At 34.0% G+C, this 27,294-nt stretch overlaps 4 protein-coding genes across 5 annotated transcripts; all 4 read left to right on the top strand.

Annotated features, from left to right (window-relative positions):
- The first annotated feature begins 7,161 nt into the window (after positions 1-7,161).
- On the top strand, positions 7,162-9,183 carry LOC104718275 (flavonoid 3'-monooxygenase CYP75B137). 2 transcript variants are annotated; one of them, XM_010435988.3, is made up of 2 exons: positions 7,162-8,236; positions 8,432-9,183. In XM_010435988.3, the coding sequence occupies exons 1-2, from the start codon at positions 7,298-7,300 to the stop codon at positions 9,053-9,055; spliced, it is 1,563 nt and encodes a 520-aa protein (XP_010434290.1). In that variant the 5' UTR covers positions 7,162-7,297; the 3' UTR covers positions 9,056-9,183. The 2 variants fall into 2 exon arrangements, 1 of the variants encoding a protein (XP_010434290.1); XR_015579655.1 differs by having other exon boundaries at positions 7,199-8,310; positions 8,351-9,183.
- Positions 9,184-11,839: 2,656 nt separating this feature from the next.
- LOC104718265 (flavonoid 3'-monooxygenase CYP75B137-like) lies at positions 11,840-13,750 on the top strand. Its single transcript, XM_019234082.2, has 2 exons — positions 11,840-12,866; positions 13,018-13,750. The coding sequence occupies exons 1-2, from the start codon at positions 12,339-12,341 to the stop codon at positions 13,639-13,641; spliced, it is 1,152 nt and encodes a 383-aa protein (XP_019089627.1). The 5' UTR covers positions 11,840-12,338; the 3' UTR covers positions 13,642-13,750.
- Positions 13,751-18,501: 4,751 nt separating this feature from the next.
- On the top strand, positions 18,502-20,625 carry LOC104718247 (flavonoid 3'-monooxygenase CYP75B137). The gene is made up of 2 exons (XM_087483573.1): positions 18,502-19,738; positions 19,927-20,625. The coding sequence occupies exons 1-2, from the start codon at positions 18,800-18,802 to the stop codon at positions 20,548-20,550; spliced, it is 1,563 nt and encodes a 520-aa protein (XP_087339699.1). The 5' UTR covers positions 18,502-18,799; the 3' UTR covers positions 20,551-20,625.
- A 3,301-nt stretch (positions 20,626-23,926) lies between these two features.
- LOC104748853 (vegetative storage protein 1-like) lies at positions 23,927-24,721 on the top strand. The gene is made up of 2 exons (XM_019232636.2): positions 23,927-24,351; positions 24,508-24,721. The coding sequence occupies exons 1-2, from the start codon at positions 23,927-23,929 to the stop codon at positions 24,719-24,721; spliced, it is 639 nt and encodes a 212-aa protein (XP_019088181.2).
- The last annotated feature ends 2,573 nt before the right edge of the window (positions 24,722-27,294 follow it).

The raw sequence follows: 27,294 nt of genomic DNA, 5'->3' as shown, positions 1-27,294 counted from the left end.
ACATGCATCTCAAATATTTTGCTTTTTATAATTGGAGGATCGAGTTTCTAAATATATATATATATATATATATATATATTTTTATCATGTTCCTCGATCGATCTCTTCAGATGTCATATGTCTATAATGTCAGATAAAGATACCATGAGCTAATTCATTATACAACAAAAAATGAAAAAGAGTGTCATAACACGATGCACCTAACAGAATGTGTGATGGATCACTGATGTACTGCAAAAGTAAACCGTGTAAACAAAAAATATACAAAGTAACATATAAGAAGAAGAATCAAATGATCAAGAAATCAATCATCTTCATAATAGATAATTAGTCATGGATAAGTAAGGAATCTAAATGGACGAACTCAAGTTTAAAATCAGAGTAAGCAAGCAAGTAGGTTTTATAAGATAGAAAAGACTTTGAAATTATAAGAAAACCTTCTCTTATATTATTGCTTAGAAAAATATTCTCTCAAAAACTAAACAATGTTTGCTCTCTTCTTATATCTTGATCACACCTCAATCAAAGATATATATAGAACTTAATCTCCTAATTCTATTTGGACTAACTAACTCCTAATCCTTTAAGGAATTGTCCTAAACCTCTTTTGTCCTTATCTTCCTTGGTAAGGACTGTGGTTTAAACTCTTGAAGTTTATCCAACATTTTCCCCCTTAAACTTCAAGTTTTCCTTCTTCACTTCATGAATTCCTATCAAGCTTCTCATTTCTGCAAATTTTACTCTAGCCAGTGCCTTGGTGAGAATGTCAGCCTTTTGTTCCACTCCTGGTACATGCTCCACACGGATGAGCTCCCTCTCAATACATTCTCGCACAAAGTAGTACCTCTTATGTATGTGTTTGCTCTTCCCATGAAACACTGGGTTCTTTGCAAGTGCAATTGCAGACTTATTATCAACATACATCATGATTTGAGCTTCCTTCTTTCCTGTAACCTCACTAAACAAATCCTGCAGAAACAAAGCTTGTTTGGCTCCTTCTGTAACTGCCATGAATTCAGCCTCACATGAAGACATAGCAACCGTGTCTTGCTTCCTTGTACACCATGTGATCGGAGTTTCACCAAAAAGAAACAAATGCCCTGTAGTACTTCTCCCATCGTCTTGATCAATGTTGTGGCTGCTGTCGCTAAAGCCAACAATCTCCTTCCTGCCTCCACGTTTGTACTTGAGACCGTAAGATGTTGTTCCTCTGAGATATCGCAGGATTTGCTTGATGATTTCTCCATGAGGCTTCCTTGGACTCTGCATGTACCTGCTTACAACACTCACCGCAAAAGACAAGTCAGGACGAGTGTGCAAAAGATATCTCAAGCAACCAACATTCCTCCTAAACCGAGTTGGATCTATCTCTGCTTCATCAAGAGATTTAGAGACCTGCAACCCGAACTCCATTGGAATCACATTCGAGTTGCAGCTTTCAAGTCCTGCTTCTCTTAAAATCCTCTGTGCATAACCTTCTTGCTTGATAGTTATACCATCAATCCCTTGATGCACTTCTATACCGAGATAGTAAGTGAGCTTACTGAGATCAGACATCTCGAACTTTGATGACATCCCAGCTTTAAACTCCTCAATTGATCTGAGAATATTTCCCGTGATGAACAAATCATCAACGTACATGGCAACAATCAATAGATCTCTACCCTTCTCTTTTCGATACACTGCAGTCTCTTTCAAACACCTCTTGAAACCCAATTCTTTCAGAATTTGATCCAACTTAGTGTTCCAGGCTCGTGGAGCTTGCCTTAGACCGTATAGAGCTTTTGTCAGCTTGTAAACTCTATGTTCTTCCCCCTTGATCTCAAATCCTTCAGGTTGTTCGACATAAACGTCTTCTTTCAACTCTCCATGTAAGAAAGCCGTTTTCACGTCAAGGTGATGGATCTCCCACCCATCTGATGCAGCCATACCAATTAACATCCTTATAGTCTCCATACGTGCGACAGGAGCAAAAGCTTCTTCATAATCAACTCCACTTTCTTGAACATAACCTTTAGCTACAAGCCTCGCCTTGTATTTGTTTACTGTCCCGTCTGCATTTCTTTTGACTTTAAAAACCCATTTGAGGCCAATTACTTTCACACCCTGTGGTCTATCGACAAGAAACCAAGTCTTATTCTTGTTGATAGAATCAATCTCATCCTTGCAAGCTAATCTCCAGACTTGCATTCCTTTGGCTTCCGCATAAAAACGTGGCTCATCATTTATCATCAAAAGCATTATCTCACTTTCAATTTCAGCAAGTAAAACATAATCCTCAAACCGTTTTGGTTTCTTAACCTGTCGTTCTGATCTTCTTAAAGTTGTTTGTTGGTTCTCTTGAGTAACAATGGCCTCGTCTTCAACTCTGTTTTCAATTCTTTCTTCTCGAGTTAAATCATCCTCTGATTCTGCTCTGTTTTCATCACTATGATCTCGTTCTGCAGAGTTCGTTGATATTGGTCCTTTTCCAGCATCCTCTATGTTTCCCCATTGCATAAGAAACATCCCTGGTTCTCTGTTATCTCTGATCTCTGCTCTGTTCCAGCTCCATTTGTTTTTCTCATCAAAAACAACATCTCTGCTGACTACAATTCTTCTAGTTGTCGGGTTGTACAGTTGATATGCCTTGGATCCAGGTTCGATACCAAGGTGAACTAACGACTGCGAACGGTCATCCAACTTCTTAAGACCTGCAGTATCAGCTTTAGCATAAGCTATACACCCAAACACTCTCAGGTGATCAATGTTTGGCTTTCTCTCTCGCAAACATTCATACGGAGTAATGTTGTTTAGTGCCTTAGTGGGTATCCTGTTGATCACATACGTACTGTGACGAACCCCTTCTCCCCACAAGTAGTTTGGAACCTCCATGGCCTTGAGAATGCTCCTTGTCATCTCCATGAGAGTCCTATTTCTCCTCTCCACTACGCCATTCTGCTGTGGAGTATACGGAGCTGTCAGATGTCTTTTTATCCCAGCTGATTCACAGAAGACATTAAACTCGTTTGAGGTGAATTCACCACCTCTGTCTGTTCTAAGAGTAATGATTTCTTTTCCCAGTTCCTTCTCCACACTACTCTTGAACGCCTTAAAGCTCCCAAATGCATCACTTTTCTCTTTTATCAAGACAGACCACATATATCTTGAAAAATCATCCACAATAACAAATATATATCTGTTATGTGCTAAGGTTGCAGGTGTTATAGGCCCGCACAGATCAGCATGAAGAAGCTCTAATGGCTTAGAAGCTCGATACATGTGGCTTTTGGAAACGACTGTCGTGTTTGCTTCCCAACAAGACACGATTCACACAACTTCTTCTCTTCTTTAATCTCTGACAAGCCATGAACCATCTTTTGTGTTGACATAGCTTTCAAAGCTTTAAAGTTAATGTGGCCAAGCCTAGCATGCCACCTCCAAGTTTCATCCTCGATACGAGAATTTAAACAAACTGGTCTTCCCACCTTAAGACTGATTTTGTACAGTCTATTAGTTGATCTCAGAACTCTCACCAACAGTTTGTCATTTGGATCGCGAACTGTCAACCAATTCTCTCTCATTCGCACATCACAGCCAACTTCTGTAGCCTGTCCTAGGCTCAAGATATTGCTCTTGAGGTCAGGAATGTAGTAGATATCATTCACTAAAACCTGTTCCTCACCTTTGCTTTGAAAAATTATTGAGCCTTTACTTCTTATTTCCACACAAGATCCATCTCCAAACTTTACCTTTCCTCCAATGTTCTCATTGAGCTCAGAAAAGTAATCCTTATGACCTGTCATATGATTACTAGCTCCATTGTCTAAATACCACATCCCATCCTCCTTGGTGTAGTTTCTTGGGATAACCCTTTCTTCATTCAAGTAGACAATCTCGTGTAAGAACAAGGCTTTGTCTGCTTCCTCTGTTTGGTCTCGATTTTGTTAGCCTCTTGATTCCTCTGACTCTTCTCCGGACACTGTGAAGCATAATGACCCGGTTTGTCATAGTAGAAACAAATAATAGTCTTCTCCTTCGTGTCTTGTGTTTTGTTATGTTCAGTATTTGATTGATCCTGTGTGTTGTACTGATTGTTGTACTGTGAATTGTTTCTTCCTCTACCTCTTCCTCTGTAACCTCTTCCTCCATAGCCTCTCCCTCTACCACGTCCTCTGCCTCGAAAGCTATTATTTCCATTGTTATAGTTTGTTTGATACTGTTCCGAATTGGAGAACATTAGCTTCGTTTGATTTTCTTCAGGAAGTCCTTCTCCTGCAATTCTTTCCTCAAACGCTTTTAATCTTCCTACTATATCTTCGAAGCTTGTGGTGTTGAGGTTGAGAACTTGTTCAAGCGAAGCTACCATATGTATAAACTTGCTTCTAGGTAGACTATTCAAGAACTTTTTCACAAGTCTTGGTTCTTCAATGACTTCACCAAGTGCTCCTGCCTTGGTTGCGATCTCCGACAATTTTCCAGCAAAAACGTCGACCTTATCACTCTCCGTCATTCGTAACTTCTCAAATTCTGACATGAGTGTCTGCAAACGAGCCTCCTTGACACGTTCAGCTCCAAGATTCCTAGACTGGATTGAGTTCCAAATCGCTTTAGGAGTGCTCAAGTTACCAACCTGCATGGTAAGTGATTCTGGAATCGACTGAAATAACAGAGCAGTAGCGATGTCGTTCTTCTCTTGATCAGTTGATCCTGGTTCTATTGTTTCCCATACTTTCTGAATACGCAGCATGATCCTCATCCTCATGGACCATACCGTGTAGTTTGTTGAAGTCAAAAGAGGACACTGCAGAGAGATCCCATTCTCCAGCTCCTTCGGACGTGAGGACTCAACTATTTCACCCATAGTTGTGGTTCGATGTTCAAAACTTCTGTAATCGAAACACTACTTTGATCGATTGAACCTAGAAGCTCTGTAACCAAATATAAGATAGAAAAGATTTTGAAATTATAAGAAAACCTTCTCTTATATTATTGCTTAGAAAAATATCCTCTCAAAAACTAAACAATGTTTGCTCTCTTCTTATATCTTGATCACACCTCAATCAAAGATATATATAGAACTTAATCTCCTAATTCTATTTGGACTAACTAACTCCTAATCCTTTAAGGAATTGTCCTAAGCCTCTTTTGTCCTTATCTTCCTTGGTAAGGATTGTGCTTTAAACTCTTGTTGAAGTTTATCCAACAGGTTTATGGTAATGAACACTAGAAGAATAATTGATGCCTATCTGTAAACAGACAATTATCAAAAAATAAGAGTAACTGATGCTTTTCTCGATAAAAAGACACCTACAGTAAGTAAGATTAGTTTCAAATTTTAAGTTCATAAATTCGATAAAACAAATTCGGAACAAAATTCTTAGCAAATTTTTTTTGTAAATGGTGGTTACACTTCTTATAGGTAACTGACTATATATATATAGGAAAAATTCCCAAAAAAAAATGCCAAATATTTAATATTTGCCAGAAAAAACATGAACTCTTTTCGTTGCTAGAACAATATACAGACTATTTTTTAGTTGATAAAAAAAATACACGAACTATTATTTTTTTCCAATTTTTCTCATCTCTGTTACGACCGTTAACGGCTTTGTGACAGTGTTACTATTTTTAAGAAAAATTCCAGAAAAAAAACACAAACTATTCATTTTTTGCCAGAAAAATACATGAACTTTTTTTCTTTGCCTGAAAAATACATAATTTATATTTCTTATTTTTCCATTAACAATGTTAGAAATCATAACTCATAATTTTCTCTGCTCTCTTGAACTTCATACAAGTTTTCACTATTATTTATGATAACTAAATTCAAGAACAAAAATACACAATTATATTAATCGATTTCCAATTTCTCAATTAGTGTTATTTTTGGATTTATACTGACGTTACAAATTTTGAAACTTCATCAACACTTAAACTTTAAAATTTCATGAGATTTCCACCTTTGTAGATCTTTGTAGACCTTTCATAAAATATTCATCTCCTTCATTTAGTACTTTTTATGATGCTTATATCTAGTGTAAATCATCAAATAGAATGGTGTACGCAAACTTGATCGAGATAGTAGATTATAGCCATTTTGTGGGACATCAACTCTTGCAACCTAACCAGATTCACCATTTATTTATGCAAAAACAATACTAATTGAGAAATTTGAAAATCGATTAATCTAATTGTGTATTTTTGTTCTTGAATTTAGTTATCCTAAATAGTAGTGAAAACTTGTATGATGTTCAAGAGACAATTATGAGTTATGATTTCTAACATTGTTAATGGAAAAATAAGAAATAGAAAATTATGTATTTTTCTAACAAAGAAAAAAAGTTCATATATTTTTCTGGCAATTTGTGTTTTTTTCTTGATTTTTTTTAAATAGTAACACCGTCACAATGCCGTTAACGGTCATAATGGAGACGAGGAGAAATTGGAAAAAATAATAGTTCGTGTATTTTTTATCAACTAAACAATAGTCTGCGTATTTTTCTGACAACGGAAAAAATTCATATTTTTTCTGGCAAATATTAAATAGTTGGCATTTTTTCGGAAATTTTCCCTGTATATATATATATATTAAAAATATTATGTTTTTAACCTTTTTTTAAAAAACCCCAATTTACATTAGAAAAAAGTGGATAATACATTGTCAATGTTTGTATTTATTCCCCAGAAATATCATTGCCAATGTAACAAATTAATACTTGTAATAGAGTGATAATCTCATAATATTAAAATCCAAGATAATATATTAAAAAAGACCCGTGCTACGATAATCCTAGTATACAGTAAAATAATCACCTTTTTTTGGGATAAGTATGTTGCCTTTTTAAAGTTTTTGTACGTCATATAAGTTTGTAAAAAAAAATTATTAGCTGTTAAAAAAAAAAAATTATTGAACCACTCGATTTACTAAATTTTGTTGCGTATCACTCGATATATAACTCACATGATGCGCGGGCCATGTCTATTTACGAAAATGTATTTTGCGATGTACACAAAAGATTATGACGATTGTTGTTACGTTCCTTACAATCAATCATACTTAAGATAGTCTTTCAATCAATCTTAGTACACAATTTTGTGGTCCAAATGGATTTTGTTTTTCGTTTGAATGACTAAATTTTGGTCCCTAGAGATAAATTATCATTAAAAACAAGGAAAATTATATCATCCGCTCAAATGTTATCAGTTTATTATTCCCTCTTGAGACTCTTGAGTTCTCCACTCAGTGAAGATTAAAATACCATTAACGGACAACAACTCAAGTCCATCTCATAACTTCTACAAACAGCTGTAAAACATGTCTCCGATTTTAACTCTTTTCACTGAAAACACAATACTAATCAATGTTCAACCTTACGCAATTCCCGTTCTCATCGCCATCTTATCGATTTTATGGTATCTATTCAAACGCTCGCCGCATCCGCCTCTACCGCCTGGACCGCTAGGGCTTCCTATCGTCGGAAACCTCCCGTTTCTTGACCCGGACCTTCACACATACTTCACAAAACTCGCTCAAATTCATGGTCCAATCTTCAAACTCAATCTTGGTTCAAAACTAACCATTGTGGTCAACTCTCCAGCACTAGCTCAAGAGATCTTGAAAGATCAAGACAACAATTTCTCAAACCGTGATGTTCCTCTCACGGCGCGAGCCTATACTTATGGCGGTCTCGACCTTGTTTGGTTACCATACGGTGCCGAATATAGAATGCTTAGAAAAGTTTGCGTTCTCAAGCTTCTTAACCGCAAAACTTTGGATTCTTTCTACGAGCTCCGACGCAAAGAAATCCGGGAAACAACGAGGTATTTGTACCAGAAAGGTCAAGAAGAATCACTCGTGAACGTCGGAGACCAGCTCTTTTTGGCGATGATGAATCTTACGATGAATATGTTATTGGGAGGTTCGGTGAACGCAGAGGAAATGGAGAGTGTTGGAACAGAGTTTAAAGGAGTGATTTCTGAGATAATTAGGCTTTTGGGTGAGCCTAATATTTCTGATTTTTTCCCAATGTTAGCTAGATTCGATCTTCAAGGTCTTGTGAAGAAGATGCATGTGTGTTCTAGAGGGGTCGATGCAATACTTGATCGAGCCATTGAGCAGATGCAAAGACTAAGAAGTAAGGATGGTGATGATGGTGAATGTAAAGACTTTTTGCAACATTTGATGAAGTTAAAGGAGCAAGAAGCTGACTCGGAGGTTCCTGTTACGGTTAACCATGTCAAAGCCGTGCTCGTGGTAATGAAATAATTTCAGTTTTTATACTTTGGAGGATATCATATTCTTGCAAACAATGTAGATTAGTCTTAAGGGTGTAAACTTTTCTTTTTTAAAATGTGGGTTAGTCTTAAGATCTTCGGATACAAAAAGACAAGCTGTTTGTTTTTTCTTGAGGACTGACTTAATCAATGTGATTTTTATATATATGTGAAGGATATGGTAATTGGTGGTACAGATACATCAACCAACACGATAGAGTTTGCCATGGCCGAACTAATAAGAAACCCAGAGTTGATGAAGAGAGCGCAACAAGAGCTAGACGAAGTTGTAGGCAAAGACAATATCGTTGAAGAATCACACATCACTAGACTTCCTTACATAGTAGCCATTATGAAAGAAACACTTAGACTTTATCCAACCATTCCTTTGCTTGTCCCTCATTGTCCCACTGAAACCGCTGTTGTGGGTGGCTACACCATCCCTAAAAACACTAAGATCTTCATCAACGCTTGGTGTATTCAGAGAGACCAAAATACGTGGGATAATCCGACTGAGTTTTGTCCTGAGAGGTTTCTTAATAATAAGTCTTGTGATTTCAGTGGAACAGATTATAGGTTTCTTCCATTTGGATCTGGAAGGAGAATGTGCGCTGGTGTAGCACTCGCCGAGAGGATGGTTTTGTACACTCTCGCAACATTATTACATTCGTTCGATTGGAAGATACCGGAAGGACAAGTGGTGGAATTGGAAGAGAAGTTTGGGATTGTCTTGAAGCTCAAGACGCCTCTTGTTGCCTTGCCCATTCCAAGGTTGTCCAATTTGTATCTTTATTTATAATGGCTAAAATCTCTAAAGTTTTCTAAAAACGGAAAAGATTGTTATATTGTTACTAAGATACAACGACAAAAAAAATTACCCTTTTTTGGGTAATCATTCAATAAAGTCCATGGACAAGTCTTTCCTGATTTTGTTTCGAATAGGAATAGGCTGTAATAAATCTGTTGGAGACAAGGTTGAATATTTTTGGGTTTATAACAGATATTGCATTCAACCACATACCTTTGTATTGTCTATCTCTCTCTTATGTTCCCACTGAATAGTATTCTGAATTCGGTTAAGTGTTTTCAGTACTCCAGAATGGCCACCTTGTAAGCTATCATGACATTCATGTAAGATTAGTGCAATGAATTGAGAAGACTGCGAAATAACCGAGCGATTCTTGTAGAATAACCTCCCATTCACCATTACATATCCTTTAGTAATTAAGCATAGCGCCATCTTTACATTTCTAAATCGTATATACTTCTGATAAAAGGATCCGTTTCTGTTTCTACATAGAAATCCTTCATTTGTATGTCTGATGGCATTGTTATTGACAGTAATAAGGCATTGTAAGACCCCTCCATTGGACGCACTATTCGTTATAAACCTTCTGCAGCTTTGTTCTCCACTCCAGTTTTATACACAATGTCAAAGTCATAAGGCAACAACCTAGACAACCATACTCCATCGTACTTTCCTTTGATCGAGTAAAAATTACAAAGTCTTATGATCAGTCTGCACCACAAGCTTTATCCCCATCAATTTTTGTAAAATTATACTAATAAACATTATATTAAAACGAAGCTTTCACTGTAGCTAGATCCACTCTTATAATTTTGAAAAATTTATTATAAGTGACCTTAAATACTTTTCTAATATATATAAGTATCATCAGGTACTTTTGATTTCTGAAGATTAATTTGTATTTAAAAATATATATATATATATATATATATATATAACGTGTAATTGAAAATACAATAAAACATCTATAAATTAATACTCTTTAAATTAATATTCTTTATAAATTAATAAATTCTTCCGGTTCTAAGCAAGGCCAATATAAAAATGACATAATTCGATAAAATAATCAGATAATAGCATAATTAATAATAATATAAACTAATATATATATATATATATATCTAAGAAAATTTAGTAAAATATGACTCTAGTGTTGTTTGTCTATTCTTAAATTTGCATTCTTGATAGAGCTCAACTCTAATCTTTTTCATTGCATAAAAAACTTATGGTTTTCTCTTCTCTAATTGCATTAAAAAATTATGGAGGGCACTACAAGAAAACCTGCATTTAGCGACTACCAATTGTGACTCTATATTCAGTCGCAAAAAATAGCGACCACTTAGCGATTCATTTAGGACTGTTCCCGACTTAATTTATAGAAGAAGCAAAACAGTCGCACATTTACGATAGAAACATTATAGTCGCAAAACAATCGCATTTTGAGACTGTTCAGTGACAGTAATTTATAAAAGACAAATAGTCACAAATTAGCATCAATTTTGCAACGTATACTCCGGTCACAAGTTTATTAACAACATAGTTGAAGGAAAAAATGATTTTAATGGAATATATACCAAATTAATTTTCTTTTGTTAAAATTATTTCGGCCACAGAATTTTGGTTTTTCCTCAACTTTAGTTTTAAAAAAAATTATAATATCTTATTGTACCTCCAATAAATATATATTTTTTTTGGATCTGAAATTGTTTCCTTATGTGTACGCACAAAAATTTATGGTCTTTCAAATCGTAAAAAGTTGTGATAATCACTATCTTATATAATAAAGTAGAGAGCTACCCAAAACGTTCTTATAGACTAACAATTGAGAGGCCGCAGCCTGTCCAAATCTATGTTATCTTTTTTTTTGCATTAAAGTATTCTATTTAGGATGTTTAGAATAATAACTAAATCAAAAATAATTTAAGTAAATAAATGAACTACTCAATGTCTTTTTTGAAATCGAATACCACAATCTAAATGCAACAAGAATATTTGATGTGGAAATCGTAATATAAGACCTAGAAATAAACAAAGGCAAGCCACTTAAGATGAAGAAGGACAATGTTCAACTTGTCTTTAAGATCTCCAAGGAACTCAAAATATTAACACTCTATTTTAAAGTCATAAATTCCACCGTGAGTGTATTACATTTTTGTTACATCACAAAATAACATGTCTTAATTGTAGAATACTAAAATACAATTTAAAATTCAATAAAACAAACATCAATTATATAATTATGTTTAAACTATTAAACGATCTTTTTAACTTGTTCATAATTTAGAAAAGAATAATTTGATCATTTAAAATTAATTATATAATTAATAAAAAAAAGAAATTTAAAAGCCCTAATGACTTCTAACCAAAAATAACTTTGTTGCTATGATCTTCACCTTGTAAAGTTTCTCGAAAAAAATTAAAAAAAAACATTAACTAAGCCATAATGACTTTTAACTAAAAAAACTAATATAATAATCTCTTGCAACGCACGAGACTCAACCTGGTAAATATATTTTTTTTGGATTGTTGTTTAAGTTTCTAAAAATCGTGATAGTCTTTCAAATCTTTTCTTGTGGTCCAGATGGATTTTTTTTAATGACTTCAATTCAAAATTGTGGTACCTAGAGTCAATTTTCTTCTTTGACAAGGAACTAAAAAAAAAAGATATTATTGTTTTCATGACTACCAATTTTCTTTTGTGACATCAACTTAAAACTTTTTTTTTTTGTCAAGCAACATTTTGATAAAAGGAAAACGAGGAAAATTATATTATCCGCTCAAATGTTATCAATTTATCCTTTTATAACACCCTCAAGCCCTCAACTCAAGTCCATCCCATAACTTTTACAAATAGCTGTAAAACATGTCTCCGATTTCAACTCTATTCACCGACAACACAATACTAATCGATGTAAAACCTTACGCAATCATCGTTCTCATCGCCATCTTATCGATTCTGTGGTACCGCTTCAAACGCTCTCCCCATCCACCTCTACCGCCTGGACCTCGAGGGCTACCTATCGTCGGGAACCTGCCCTTTCTTGACCCGGATCTTCACACATACTTAACAAACCTCGCTCAAAGTCATGGTCCAATATTCAAACTCAATCTTGGTACAAAACTAACCGTTGTGGTCAACTCTCCAGCACTAGCTTGAGAGATCTTGAAAGACCAAGACATCAATTTCTCAAACCATGACGCCCCTTTCACAGGCCGAGCCCTTACCTATGGCGGTCTCGACCTTGTTTGGTTACCATACGGTGCCCAATGGAGAATGCTTAGAAAATTTTGCGTTCTCAAGCTTCTTAACCGCAAAACTTTGGATTCTTTCTACGAGCTCCGACGCAAAGCAATGCGGGAAAGAACGAGATACTTGTACCAGAAAGGTCAAGAAGAATCACCGGTAAACGTCGGAGACCAGATCTTTATGACGGTGATTAATCTTACGATGAATATGTTATGGGGAGGTTCGGTGAAAGCTGAGGAAATGGAGAGTGTTGGAATAAAGTTTAAAGGAATTATATCCGAAACAATTAGGCTTTTGGGAGTGGCTAACGTTTCTGATTTTTTCCCATTGCTAGCTAGATTTGATCTTCAAGGACTTGTGAAGAAGATGCATGTGTGTGCTCGAGAGGTTGATGCGATACTTGATCGAGCCATCGAACAGATGCAAGAACTAAGAAGTGAGGATGGTAATGATGGTGAATGTAAAGACTTTTTGCAACATTTGATGAAGTTAAAGGAGCAAGAACCTGACTCGGAGGTTCCTGTTACACTTAACCATGTCAAAGCAGTACTCGTGGTAATTCAATAGTTTCAGTTTTTTATACTTTAGAATATAAACTTCGGAGGATATTAGCATATTCTTGCAAACTATGTAGATTAATTAGTTTTACGATTTACTTGTTCTTGAGGACTGACTTAATCAATGTGATTGTTATATATATGTGAAGGATATGGTAGTTGGTGGTACAGATACTACAACCAGCACGATAGAGTTTGCGATGGCCGAACTAATAAGAAACCCAGAGTTGATGAAGAGAGCGCAACAAGAGCTAGACGATGTTGTAGGCAAAGATAACATTGTTGAAGAATCACACATCACCAAACTGCCTTACGTAGTAGCCATTATGAAAGAAACACTTAGACTTTATCCAACCGTTCCTTTGCTAGTCCCTCATCTTCCAACTGAAACCTCGGTTGTGGGAGGCTACACCATCCCTAAGAATACTAAGACCTTCATCAACGTTTGGTCTATTCAGAGAGACCCACAAGTGTGGGATAATCCGACTGAGTTTCGTCCTGAGAGGTTTCTTGATAATAAGTCTTGTGATTTTACTGGAACAGATTATAGGTTTCTTCCATTTGGATCTGGAAGGAGAATTTGCGTCGGTGTAGCACTCGCTGAGAGGGTGGTTTTGTACACTCTTGCAACACTGTTACATTCGTTCGACTGGAATATTCCCGAAGGTCAGGTGTTGGATTTGGAAAAGAAGTTTGGGATTGCCTTGAAGCTGAAGACGCCTCTTATCGCCCTGCCCGTCCCGAGATTGTATAATTCAAATCTTTATTTGTAAAAGCGAAAATCTTCATATAAGAATCTTATTTCTTAAAAGGTAAAAAGATTGTCATATTGTTACTAATATACAAGAAAAACAAAAAATTACCCGGTCTTTTTGGGTAAAAGTACAATGCGTTTTTGAAGTTTTAACCAGGTAAGTTACTGAAGTAGGACTACTTGTAAATCTTGTTAGGTATCAGTTTTTGCTTTATTTCTGTTTTTGTTCTATCTAAGATATATATAACTCACAGGATGGATGGACGGATGGACCGTATGGTTCTAAATCAAATTTTTTTTCTTGATTATATTATAATGGATAATGAATATGATGACGCATCTCCGTATTAGGTGAGGTAAGGATCCTAGTTTCCTAACAAAGTAGATTTATATATGCAGACCAGATCACGAGTACAAGCAGGCCAATCCTCTTAAGTTTGCAGCCATATCCATTTTTGGCCAATTATCTTTAAAGTATCATTATCTGAGTTAGTTGGCCAATTTTGATTAGTGACGCATATCAGTATCACCATAATGAAAAAATTAATGACGCAGCTCAGTATTATCAGTTTATCACCATATAATTTTTCACCAATTATAACCAATAAGAATGAACAAATCCTCTTAATTTAACAAAAAGAAAACTATACTCCCTTTGTTCCATCATATAAGAGTTTTTGGTTAAAACACACAAAAATTAAAACAATAATTAAATATTTTATAATTTAACCAAATTCAACCAATAGAAAAAAATACTGCAGAATTTAAATAGTTAAAATTATTAAATTAATATATAAATGCATAAAAAATTTAAAAAATCTTATAAATTGAACAAAGAAAAAAGCTTAAAAGATCTTGTATATTGGAACAAAGGGAGTATTTATTTTAGGGTTTCCTCATAAATTAACTTTTCAAAACATCATATTTTTATTTTATTTTTATCCTAAGAAAATACAGGTTAATTCCACAAAACTGAAAGTAATACACAATATAACATGTTACTACCACCGTCAATTATTTAAAAATTATGATCAACATATATATTAAAACGAAACTTTCCCGATAAAGTGTTTTAAATATATCCTTTCTTATAATTATAAAAATCAATTATAAGTGACTGTAAATTTTTTCAATATACATATGTTATTACTTGTGATTTCTCATAATTAACTTGCATTTTTAAAAAATATAAAGTTAAGTTGCGAAAATAGTGGCATGAAAGGTTTTTTGCATAAATATATGAAATAAATATATGTATGAAACCACCAATTCATATATATAGACTCTCAAAGTATTAACAAGTGATCATTTATCTTTGTTGCCTAAATGATGATTTATCTATTTTTAGTACTATATATGATGTGTATGTTTTTTAGACGTGGACTACAAATTGACTAGGCACTAATACTTGTTATCCGTATTGGTTTCAAGTCTCAACAAAAAAGTGCATGTGACTTCAATGTCGAGTTAAGGGTATTATAATTCTATTATTCACGGGTAGGGATCAAGTGTCAAGTATTAGTTTTTTTAATACCCGTCTGTTACTCAATCTTTTACCCGTTTCATAAATACTGTTTTACAAATGTTTTATAATACCACCAATATATAAGAATGTACTCTATTTTATACTGTTTTAAAATGACTTTACAACATGAGATTATAAGCTTTTAGAAGTTTGTAATTTTATATTTTTTGGAATTATATGTTGCAAATATTTATAATTTGTTCCTTATTTGTAAAAGAATATTTTGTTTTGGATCAAAGAATTATTATGCGATTACAGAAGAAAAAAATGTGTGCATGATTTTTTAGTAAATATGCGAGTAAAGATAAATGATCGGGTTTCTAGCAGGTCCATATTTTTATCGGATATCCATTTTTCAGATTTGTAGATCGAATTATAGTATTTTTGTGTTACCTAAAAAATCAATAGTATTATATTTGTCATAACGTTAGTTAATCTTCATAGTTATTTGTTATTTCCGGTTAAAGCCATATCAATACTTTTTTCTTTAAGAGAACAAGCCGATATCGATACCTTTTTACCTATTTTTCATTTTAAAAAATCATAGACTCGATGAAGACTATTTTGTCGAGAAGAATAGATTGTCAAGTGTTCGAAACAAATTGCTCATAATTTGTTTTAAGGGTGCAGTCTTCTCAAGAGTGGCCTCCTTTCTCAACCTACTCGATCAATGAGTATCCGTGGTTGTTGTAACACCCAGACTCGCCACACAGTCCGGTCAACGTGTTGACTTCTTGGTTTGGTTCAAAACTGCAATTTTTAAAATTTCAATAACAAACACAACTAACCTGAGAAAAATAAATAATAAATAGGGGTGAGTAATTAATTACTCAGTGAGAGGGTCAACACTGCCCACTGAAATGCAATGACAACAATCTACTCACATTCATCAATCATTGCATAGCATAGAATCAGACTCCACATTCTTGATATACATCCAACAAGCATAACATTTCTACATATATTCAACCTAGCATCATTATAATATTTAAATCACATTTCTTATATCATCATAGTCAATCATATACACGATCATCAATATCGCTAAACTGAAATCCCATCGGCTTAGCATGGCACGAAACAAATCCCATGTTCGCCCTTCATGAGTCATGAAACAAATCCCATGTTCGCACTCCCAACATATAATCTCATCTCATATCATCATACATTAACCATCATATTAAACCAACTCATCTTATAATGCATCATCTCATACCACTACATCACTACAAATCATTATCATAAATCTAATCATCAAAATAACACACAATATGACACAACAGACATATCCAATCATATAGTTTCCAAGCCTATACAAACAATTCAAGAAATTATGCTTAGAAGTTAACCAATGCATTTCCGCAATTCCCGCCCTCACTTTTGCTTTAATGTGATTGAGAACTGCGACTAACAAACTGAAATTGTGACTAGAAACGGCGACTGCACTCCAAAAACTTGCAGCAGAAGAAACACATTCGAAATCCAGATTAGGTATTCTGTTTTGGACAGACACAGTCATTTCTTGTGCAACAAGCAATCGTCGTGGTATTTAGGGTTTACCTTTTCCGGCCACTTTGTCGATTCAGGCAGCTTCCCTGACAACTCTTCTGTTAAGAACCACCGTCAATACTGTCTAAACTGCTCGGGTGTGACTGGAAATCTCCTCCAAAAACCCCAACTTGAATCTGGAATTTATCTGAAATACTTAGTAATTTTTCTGAAACAAATCCAGTGATTTTTCATCAACTTGCGAAACTAATAGCGAATGGAATATACCTCCGTTTGAAAAACCGTTAATTGATATGGATTCATTGCAGCAAGATCTATCTGTAGACGTTGAAAATGCTATCCAACTCCTTCTGTTTCGACGGGAAATCAGTCTCCAAAACCTCCACTTTAACTGTTCTACTCTTCCTCCTCTTCATAATAAAACCCAGATTTATTCTAAGTACCCAATAAATCATAACTCAAACCTTCAGAAAGAGACAACATAGTTAAATTAGGATTCCTTACCTAATAAACAAGTGATGGTAGAAGCTCCTCTGTCCTCCGGTGAACAACGTATCCCGACTTCGGTTAACGCCGGCCACTGACGAATCGGTTATGATGACGGTGCCTTTGCCTCACGAGAGTTCTCCTCCCTCTCTCTCACTTGTTTTCTTCTTTCCTCTTTGGGCGGCTTAGGTTCGGTGTTACTCTTTTCTAAATGAAGAGGGAGATGGTTAAGTTTATACATACATATGCCACAACACCAATGACAAAACTCTTAGTCGTTTTAATATTTTTTTTTGTTTTCCATCATTTGGACTTAATGGGCTGCCTCTCATCATTTACACAAGATTAAAAGCCCATCTATTGAGTTTCAGGATGTTACAGTTGTGTGCTTCATTTTCTTTTTTCATTTGTTTCATGTTTATGCAATTGTAAAACTAGATGAAAAAAAAAAAACAGATTCTCTAACTAGATCCTCTGGATTACTATTTTCAGATTTTAAATATGTAATTTTGATTATCCAATCAATCATAAATGAATCTTTTAATTAATATGTAGTTGATACAAAAAAATGTTTCAGACTCATATAAAGACGAAAATATTATGTTCTCTCTCCCAAAATGAAAAGTAGTAATACACAAAATTGTGCACAACTTTCAAATGCTGTAAATTAAGAGAGTTTGACTAATTCTACCTTACAAAACCAGACCTACGTGTAAGGTGTGGGTCTGCTGTCACTGCCAAAACCAGTAAATTAAAGTATTTGAAGCTTAAAATTTTTGTTTTCATTGTTTGAGGTTTTTTTTATCAAATGGTTTGATATCTTTGACGTAAAAATAAAGGACCCAAATATATATATAGTAAATTAAACTTTTTGTTTGTTAAAGTAAATTGTTAAAGGATAATGTTAAAATTACCTCATTTTATCAAATGGTTTGATATCTTTGACGTAAAAATAAAGGACCAAAATATATATAGTAAATTAAACTTTTGTTTGTTAAAGTAATTTTTAAAGGATAATGTTAAAATTACGTCTTTTCCAAAACTACGTTGTATTTTCTTGGTCGTATTTAAAATTAAAATTTAATATTTATTGTGCGTCAAATAAAATAGTTTTTTGGATCCTATATTTTTCCAGAATACTGTATTGTATTTTATGATGATGATTGACTTTAACAAAAAAAAAAAAAAACTTTATTCTGGAAACTTATGATGATGATTGACTTTAACAAAAAAAAAAAAAACTTTATGATGATTGTTGTCTAGTCCTTTACATTTTTTCAATAAATCCTTCTACTACACAAACTCTCTTCTCTTAAGGTCCAAATATATTTTGTTTTGTTTGAATGATTCAAAAAAATCGAGACCCTAGAATTGTATTATCATTTTTTATTTTGACAAAACATAAAAAGAAAGAACATATTTTCTTTGATTTCTAGAAATGATGAAATTATATCATCCACTCAAATGTTATCAATTTTATCATCTTAAGACCTTTCGAGTCCTCTACTTAGGATTGGCTTACCGTATGCTGTACGTCGTTGTAACCGTATGCTGTACCGTATACTACCGTGAAGAAGAATGATGCTGTACGTCTTGTAACCGTATAAAATACCATCATAGGGACAACAACTTAAGTCCCTACAAACAGCTGTAAAAGATGTCTCCTATTTCAACTCTCTTCACCGACAACACAATATTGATGAATGTCAAACCTTACGCAATTCTCGTTCTCATCGCTACCTTATCGATTCTGTGGTACCGCTTCAAACGCTCTCCCCATCCGCCTCTACCACCTGGACCGCGAGGGCTACCTATCGTCGGGAACCTTCCGTTTCTTGACCCGAATCTTCACACCTACTTCACAAACCTTGCTCAAAGTCACGGTCCAATCTACAAACTCAATCTTGGTTCAAAACTAACCGTCGTGGTCAACACTCCAGCACTAGCTCGAGAGATCTTGAAAGACCAGGACATCAATTTCTCAAACCATGACGTCCCTCTCACGGCCCGAACCCTTACTTATGGCGGTCTCGACCTTGTTTGGTTACCATACGGTGCCGAATGGAGAATGCTTAGAAAGGTTTGTGTTCTCAAGCTTCTTAGCCGCAAAACTTTGGATTCTTTCTACGAGCTCCGACGCAAAGAAATCCGGGAAAGAACGAGGTATTTGTACCAGAAAGGTCAGGAAGAATCACCGGTGAACGTCGGAGACCAGATCTTTTTAACGATGATGAATCTTACGATGAATATGTTATGGGGAGGTTCGGTGAAAGCTGAGGAAATGGAGAGTGTTGGAACAGAGTTTAAAGGAGTTATTTCTGAAATAACTAGGCTTTTGGGAGAGCCTAATGTTTCTGATTTTTTCCCAATGCTAGCTAGATTCGATCTTCAAGGTCTTGTGAAGAAGATGCATGTGTGTGCTCAAGAACTCGATGCGATACTTGATCGAGCCATTGAGCAGATGCAACGACTAAGAAGTAGGGATGGTGATGATGGTGAATGTAAAGACTTTTTGCAACATTTGATGAAGTTAAAGGAACAAGAAGCTGACACGGAGGTTCCCATTACTGTTAACCATGTCAAAGCCGTACTCATGGTAAGAATCTAGACTTTTATCGATAAAATGAAAATTTTATGTATGAAAATGAAAAGAATCTAGACTTTTATCGGAAAAATCTTATGGAAACGCAAAACTATTCTGTCATACGGAATTACCAATAAAAAAGATGTTTATTCATAAGAACTGACTTATTCAATGTGTTAATTTGTTATATATATGTGAAGGATATGGTAGTTGGCGGTACAGATACATCAACGAACACAATCGAGTTTGCGATGGCCGAACTAATAAGAAAGCCAGAGTTGATGAAGAGAGCGCAACAAGAGCTAGACGAAGTTGTAGGCAACAACAACATAGTTGAAGAATCACACATCGCTAGACTTCCTTACATAGTAGCCATTATGAAAGAAACACTTAGACTTTATCCAACCATTCCTTTGCTTGTCCCTCATCGTCCAACTGAAACCGCGGTTGTGGGAGGCTACACCATCCCTAAAAACACTAAGATCTTCATCAACGCTTGGTGTATTCAGAGAGACCCAAATGTGTGGAAGAATCCAACTGAGTTTCGTCCCGAGAGGTTTCTTGATGATAAGTCTTGTGATTTCAATGGAACTGATTATAGGTTTCTTCCATTTGGATCTGGAAGGAGAATTTGTGCGGGTATAGCACTTGCCGAGCGGATGGTTTTGTACACTCTTGCAACGCTACTGCATTCTTTCGAATGGAAAATTCCGGAAGGTCACGTGTTGGATTTGGAAGAGAAGTTTGGGATTGTCTTAAAGCTCAAGACACCTCTTGTTGCCTTGCCCGTTCCGAGGTTGTCCAATTCGAATCTTTATTTGTAAATGCTAAAGTTTTCTAAAAACAGAAAGAAATATTTATATATTGACCGTTATTAAATATGTTATACCAAAATAAAATATATACTACCCCGGCTTTTCAATTAAGCAGAATTACTGCAGAAGTATAATATTAGTTTGTATTGAACATCTACGCCGTGATACTTCTATTTCAGGCGCTTACGAAAAATGAGTTGATCATTTATGCCATGCGATACTTCTATTTCAAGATAAGTTTATTGGTATTTTCATTTCCAAGGAATTTTATATAGTACTAGTAATTGACCAGCGCTACGCGCTGGAGCTATATTGTGGGTTTTTTTTGTGTTGTTTTGGTATTTTGTTTTTGGGAAAAAGATGGCTAGCTACATGAAGTATAGGTGAATACATGGTCACACATATCAAGTATACTATTGTATACTCAACTATATAAAGTATATGTATTGCATGGCCACATGTATGAACTATATGACGTCATGTGTTCAACATCATAGACATATAATCTGGTACACTGATTGATTAATTCCGGTGAAGACCGATGTTGACTCCGGTGTTGACCAAAAAAAATTATAAAATTAAAAATAAAAACTAAAAAATTACTATATTTAATCATTTATGGTTTTTATTAATTAAAAATATTATATTCAATATCTAAATATTTTTTATATATTTTTAATGTATTCATTCTTGGAAGATTTTCAAAAATACCTCTTTTCCTATGTCATTTCAAAAATACCCTTTTATGTTGTCCATTTTAAAAAATACTCCTTTTCTATATATAAAATAACTAAATTCTAAGCCTTAAACTCCAAATACTAAATCCTAACTCCTCAAAACTATATTATAAATATAAAATAGAGAATCCAAACCTTAGAAAAAATCTAAAAATTAAATTAACATTCTTATACTTAGTTAATTTTCAACTTTAAAGCTAAACTAATAGTTAAATAAAAATCACTGATAATTATTTTCAAGATATAATATAAAGGCATTTGCAAAAATACTCTTATTCTATACCCTTTTGCAAACATACCCTTAAATCAAATATATTTGTTTTGCTAAAATGAATTTTTTGTATTTTTATCTTTTATTATTAAAAGTAAATATTGTGAATCTTGTTGTTGTTGTTGTTTAATTTATATGTTATTTTGAGTATGTAAATTTTAAAGTAAAGAGTATCTAAAATTTTGTATACCATGCAAAATTTAGAGTAAAGAGTCATATACTCAATCTTTTGCATATTATTTTCTAATGAAAGTAGTTGAGTTTGATTTTATTGATTTTGTAGTATAAATATTCTGATTATCAGATATATATATATATATATATCTTAAATATAATTATAAATGATTTTTATATCTTGAAAATAATTATAAATGATTTCTGTCTTGAAAATAATTATAAATAATTTTTATTTAACTATTTACTTTAAGCTTGAAAAATAAAAAGTAACTAATTATAAGAGTGAATATATTAGAGATATATAAAAAATATTTGGATATTGAATAGAATATGTTTTTTATTCATGAAAAACCATAATTAATTTAGTATAATAATTTTTTATTTTAAATTTTAAATTTTAAAAAATTTAAAATATTTTTTTTTGGTCAGTGTTGGTCAACGCCGGAGTCAACGTCGGTCTTCGCCGGAGTCAGTCAACCAGTGTACTGGATTATATGTTTAGGGTGTTGACCACATAACGTCATATAGTTCATGCATGTGGTCATGTAATACATATACTTCGTGTAGTTGATTATACAATATTATACTTGGCATGTGTGACCATGCATTCTCCGATACTTCATGTAGCTAGGCATCTTTTTTCCTTTGTTTTTTGGTAATGTGTTTATTAAATTTTGGGTCTGCTTAAGTGGTATGTATTTTTTTAATTTGTTTTTTTTTTCTTTCTCTCTTATGGTTTATGTGTTAGTATTATTTACTTCTATTTTCATACGTAATAAAGGTAAACCATGTTGTTTATTAGTTTTGTTTTCTTTAAAATATAGAATTAGAAGTATAATTTTTATTGGAGTAGTTATGGTTGATTATGTCCGTAGTTTTGGTTGATGAAAATTAGTTGTTATTTTGTGGTTGTATTGTTATTTGCTTTTAAATTATGTGGTTGTAGGATATCGTTTAATTATTTTCTTATGTATTTAGTTACCTGTGCAAGTAGTTTGTTCTCAGTAATTGTGAGTTTGGATTGGTTAGGTAGTTGGGTTCATTTGTAAAATGTAAAATGTATCAAAGTAATAGTTGTTAATTTTTTTGTGTTCGCTATGTGGTTTTTTTGTTTGTTTAAGCTGTTGGGCCTTGTTTTCTGTAGGCCTTAAAATCAGTTTGTTTTTTGGGGCTTTTGTGGTTTGTTTATTGATTTGTGAATGGTTCTGGTCCGTTTTGCAGATATCTGGTCTAGTGAACGGTTAGCAGATAAGCAATTTCTCTGATGTAGAGTAGACTTTGATCTTTGGAATTGTTTGAGTTGTTTTTTGAGAAGAACCCAACAATGGTTTACAAACAAATAAAAGATTCATAGAATTGTTGAAATGCAAATCATTTGCTTTTGCCAATTTTTGCCGAAATCAGTAGTTAGATGCCGATCTGGATTCTTTAGTTAATTATCAGAAGTTATTATAATTTTTTTGAAGTCCCCATTTTTTTTGGCGACGGACCATATTACTTCAACATTGGTGTCACTGCGAGTGACTTTATCAACTCGATTTTGTTCCAGGTAAAGTTCGGAGTAGGAGTAGAATCTACTGCTATTATTGACTCGGGTTTTTAATTAAATCTATCTTCACTTTGATTGTTCCACCGGCGCAGCAAGAGAAGTTGTATCTTACGAACATAGTTGTAGAACTAAATAATAAGGTCGGAAGATGACTTCTACTGTGAACTTAATGTTGAACGTTTTTCCTGCATCTTTCCCTTGAACTAATGGTCTGTGCATATCTGACATTCTTTATGTTTGCTCATTATTTTGTTATTTGCACAAGCATGATTTAATAACAAATTATCTCTTCTAGGAAATGATTAGTGTCATAGTCTCTGTTAATAACAAATCATCTCTTCTACAAACATCTATAGTTTGCCCCAAAAAAAAAAGATTAGCGATCAAAAACGTGCTCCAAAATCGAGTGGTGCAAGTGAAAAAAACTCATTTATTCTCTTAATAGTGATGGGATAAGCAATCATTTAATTTGCATCAAACGAAGCTAGACACGTAAACTTATCTCCCCATATGGCACATCGTATCATCATAAGTTATAAGTAATAAAACCATAACGCAAAACAAACCTCACACTGTTATAAATACCAACCTTTGTATATGCCACAGATAAACATTATAAATTAAATAAATAACCGTACAAAAAAAAACAAAATGAAAATTCTCTTACTCTCACTTCTCTTGTTCTTGGCCGCTACGGTCTCCCACAGCCGGCCTTCAGAACCCGTTCCTAGGCTCATCGAGCTCTTCACATCAACAAACATCGTTGAGAATGAAGCCGAGTTCTTAGAGAAACAACGACTCTCCATCAGCTACCCCAACTGCAGAAGCTGGCACCTTGGTGTTGAGACCTCTAACATCATAAACTTCAAGACGGTGCCCGCAAATTGCAAAGACTATGTTGAAGACTACTTGACAACTTCCCAACAGTACCGTTACGACTCTAAAACGGTGTGCAAAGAGGCTTATTTCTACGCTAAAGGCTTTGTCCTAAAGAATGACACCTACAATGTTTGGATCTTTGACTTAGACGAGAACCTCCTCTCTAATGTTCCCTTTTACGCCAAATATGGATACGGGTATATACATATTACTATAATTAGTCCTACCACAACCATGCATAGACTGTTTTAGTTAAACTTCTTGTAGTAGTACTCATCATGTCCATATATTCTATTAATTCTTAGATGTCAACATATAGTAGAGCAATACGTTTTGTTCGTTCAGTTTCTTAGAACAGAGAAGCATGAACCGGAGACGTTCAGGAAGTGGTTGGAGGCCGGAGAAGCTCCTGTCCTCCCAGAGACCTTGCATCTTTACCAAAACATCCTTGAACTCGGGATTAGCCCCGTCTTACTCACTCAACGATTCCAAGATTTGGAGGAAGTCACTCTAAAGAATCTCAAAGCTGCTGGCTTCCCCTACTGGAGGCATGTCTTTTTCAAGTAAGAATAGTTAAAGTAACTTTAATCATATATACCGTACTTAAATATATATAATATAAGTTTACATCGATATATGTAAATGTGGGGAAACGTAGGCCAACAAGCTCGAGCAAGGAGATAGCGAACTTCAAGTCAGAGGAGAGAAAGAATCTGGAGACGAATGGCCACACTATCATTGGGAACATTGGAGATCAATGGGCTGATTTGGCTAAGGACAGCCCTGGGAGAAGGACTTTTAAGCTCCCTAATCCACTCTACTACAAGGTCTAATAAAGATCATGCATCAACCTTGTATGTTTTTTTTTTGTTTATCTATGTAAGCCTGTCCCAAAAGTCCACAATGGAACGACCAGTCAAAAAAACAGAGCCACCTTCCCTCCCGTTGAGAGACAAGAGATGAGCAAAGCCGTTGGAATGGATGACACCGTGAAGGAGGTGAGTGTTGTCTTCAAACTGAGAGTAAACCCAGTCTTCAATATCCAGAGCCAAGCTGCACCACTTGCAGTTGCTGCCTTCAGAGAAATTCTGAGTATTACCACACCTCGAGCAAGCCTTAGTGTCTCCTCGAGACCTTATGATGAAGTGATACCTCTTTCTGCACACTGGATGACTACTCCAACCTTGAAAAAACAAAGAAGTTTAGCTCAGTATTTGCTTTCAATCTCATGCATGCACACACCATGATAATAGGTAAAAAACTTTATTTTGAAAGGAGATCTGAGGAATCTGGAAGGATGTGGACTCACCAACGACTCAGCAGTGGTCACAGTAGACAGATGTAGAGGATCTCGTGACATCACCTTTTGCGGCCGTTCCACCACCACCACCTTTCCCTCCTCTACAACGTCGAGAGAGACGACCCTAGAAGAGAGATCTGAAGCACCGTCCGGCGACACTAAAACTAAAAACTTAGAAAGAAAAAAGAAATAGTAAAAGAGAGAGATTTGAGATTTACGATATAGAAGAGAGATCAAGTGGAAAGCATTATATAGGAATTCAAGTAACACGGGAAAGTAGTGGGACTTCAATTGAAAAAGAAAACATTGAAAGAATGGAATTACAGTTTCAAAGGAAAACGAAACGATTGACATGCAAGACTTGAATCTGTTTCAAAGGAAAACGAAACGATAGAGATGGAAGTGAGGAACGCTGAAGAGGCGGGACGGTTGAGGTCGCACAAGGCGTACGGTGGCGTTGACCTTCGTGAAAAAGGGTTTTATTTGCAGAACATACTATCCATCGAATAAAAATATATTGGACCCTGAAAGAAACAAAAAACTGGGCTTTCAAAGATATAAGAAACAAATCCATATGAATATGGGCTGTGCCGAAAATTTGGGTTTATTAAACAGAGAGAATTGTTGACATGGCAGCACAAGGAGTGAGTAAAGTGTACTATCTATATATATATATAGATGAGAAGGTTTTTTTCTAACTTTGCCTGCCAATGCGACACTTGTTGCTCTATATTTGTGACACATGTCTTTCTCACTAATCTTAACTTAAACATTTTTTATATACCTCATTTCTTTTTTATCTTATATGGTGTATAATTTGCTTGAAAACCTTTTTTTCATATTGTTACAGAAATATATTTCTTCCAACTTTTAGTTTTAACATATAATATATTTTTAAATCAAAGCATATACCATATAACCTAAAAATAAAACTAATGATCAACTTAATTAAAACTAAAAAAATTTCATACTTTTAAAGTAAAAATAGAAACCAAGTTAATTTATGAAAGACAAAATTTAAAAATATAGAATATGTACTAATATATTTTTAAAAAATCACATTGTATTTAATAATCATATATATTGTATTAAAGATAAAACTCAGATAAAAATAAAACTACTGATCAAATCAATTAAAACAAAAAAAAGTTTTCATACTTTTAAAGTAAAAAATTGAAACCAAGTTAATTTATGATAGAGTAATTAAAAAATATAGATCAGACCAATTAAAACAAAAAAAAAGTTTTTATACTTTTAAAATAAAAATTGAAGCCAAATTAATTTATGACAGACTAATTTAAAAATATTAAATATGTTCTAATATATTTAAAAAATCACAATGTATCTAATAATCATATATTTTGTATTAAAGACAAAACTCAGACAAAATTAAATTCTATTTAATACTCTATAAGTTACAGTTTGACTGTCTTTAAAGCGTATGTACTAAAACAAAATAAAAATAACATAATTGCTTAATCATCCCATAAATTAATAGAAAACAATAGTTTCACAAAATAATTTTATGGAAATTATACTATTTATTTTAAAATGATTAGAAAATAGAAATAATTTTATGGTAATTTGACACACTTTTCTTTTCATGAATTTTATTCAAAATTTAAGGTGAGATATAGTATAAGATATTTCATAAATTTTAATGACATGAGCCATATTTTAATATGCATTATTCCATTTTTTTATATATTAAGGGTGCTTACAAGATTAGAGAGTAAACACTGGCGGATATGATAAATCGTGAGTACACTTATTAATTATTCAAAATAATCATTGGTGATTCTTTACCTTCTAAAACATATTGTCTAGATTCATAATCTCA

Source organism: Camelina sativa, chromosome 2, assembly GCF_030686135.1.
Source record: "Camelina sativa cultivar CO46 ecotype springtype chromosome 2, ASM3068613v1".
Taxonomy (NCBI): Eukaryota; Viridiplantae; Streptophyta; class Magnoliopsida; order Brassicales; family Brassicaceae; genus Camelina; species Camelina sativa.
This window is presented reverse-complemented; position numbering and strand designations above follow the sequence as displayed.

Excerpts from the sequence above, each read along its gene's own strand:
- LOC104718275 (XM_010435988.3), top strand. The coding sequence starts at position 7,298 with ATGTCTCCGATTTTAACTCTTTTCACTGAAAACACAATACTAATCAAT. Across the intron at positions 8,237-8,431 it reads ATGTCAAAGCCGTGCTCGTG|GATATGGTAATTGGTGGTAC; the intron begins GTAATGAAATAA and ends ATATATGTGAAG.
- LOC104718265 (XM_019234082.2), top strand. The coding sequence starts at position 12,339 with ATGCTTAGAAAATTTTGCGTTCTCAAGCTTCTTAACCGCAAAACTTTG. Across the intron at positions 12,867-13,017 it reads ATGTCAAAGCAGTACTCGTG|GATATGGTAGTTGGTGGTAC; the intron begins GTAATTCAATAG and ends ATATATGTGAAG.
- LOC104718247 (XM_087483573.1), top strand. The coding sequence starts at position 18,800 with ATGTCTCCTATTTCAACTCTCTTCACCGACAACACAATATTGATGAAT. Across the intron at positions 19,739-19,926 it reads ATGTCAAAGCCGTACTCATG|GATATGGTAGTTGGCGGTAC; the intron begins GTAAGAATCTAG and ends ATATATGTGAAG.
- LOC104748853 (XM_019232636.2), top strand. The coding sequence starts at position 23,927 with ATGAAAATTCTCTTACTCTCACTTCTCTTGTTCTTGGCCGCTACGGTC. Across the intron at positions 24,352-24,507 it reads TACGCCAAATATGGATACGG|AACAGAGAAGCATGAACCGG; the intron begins GTATATACATAT and ends TCAGTTTCTTAG.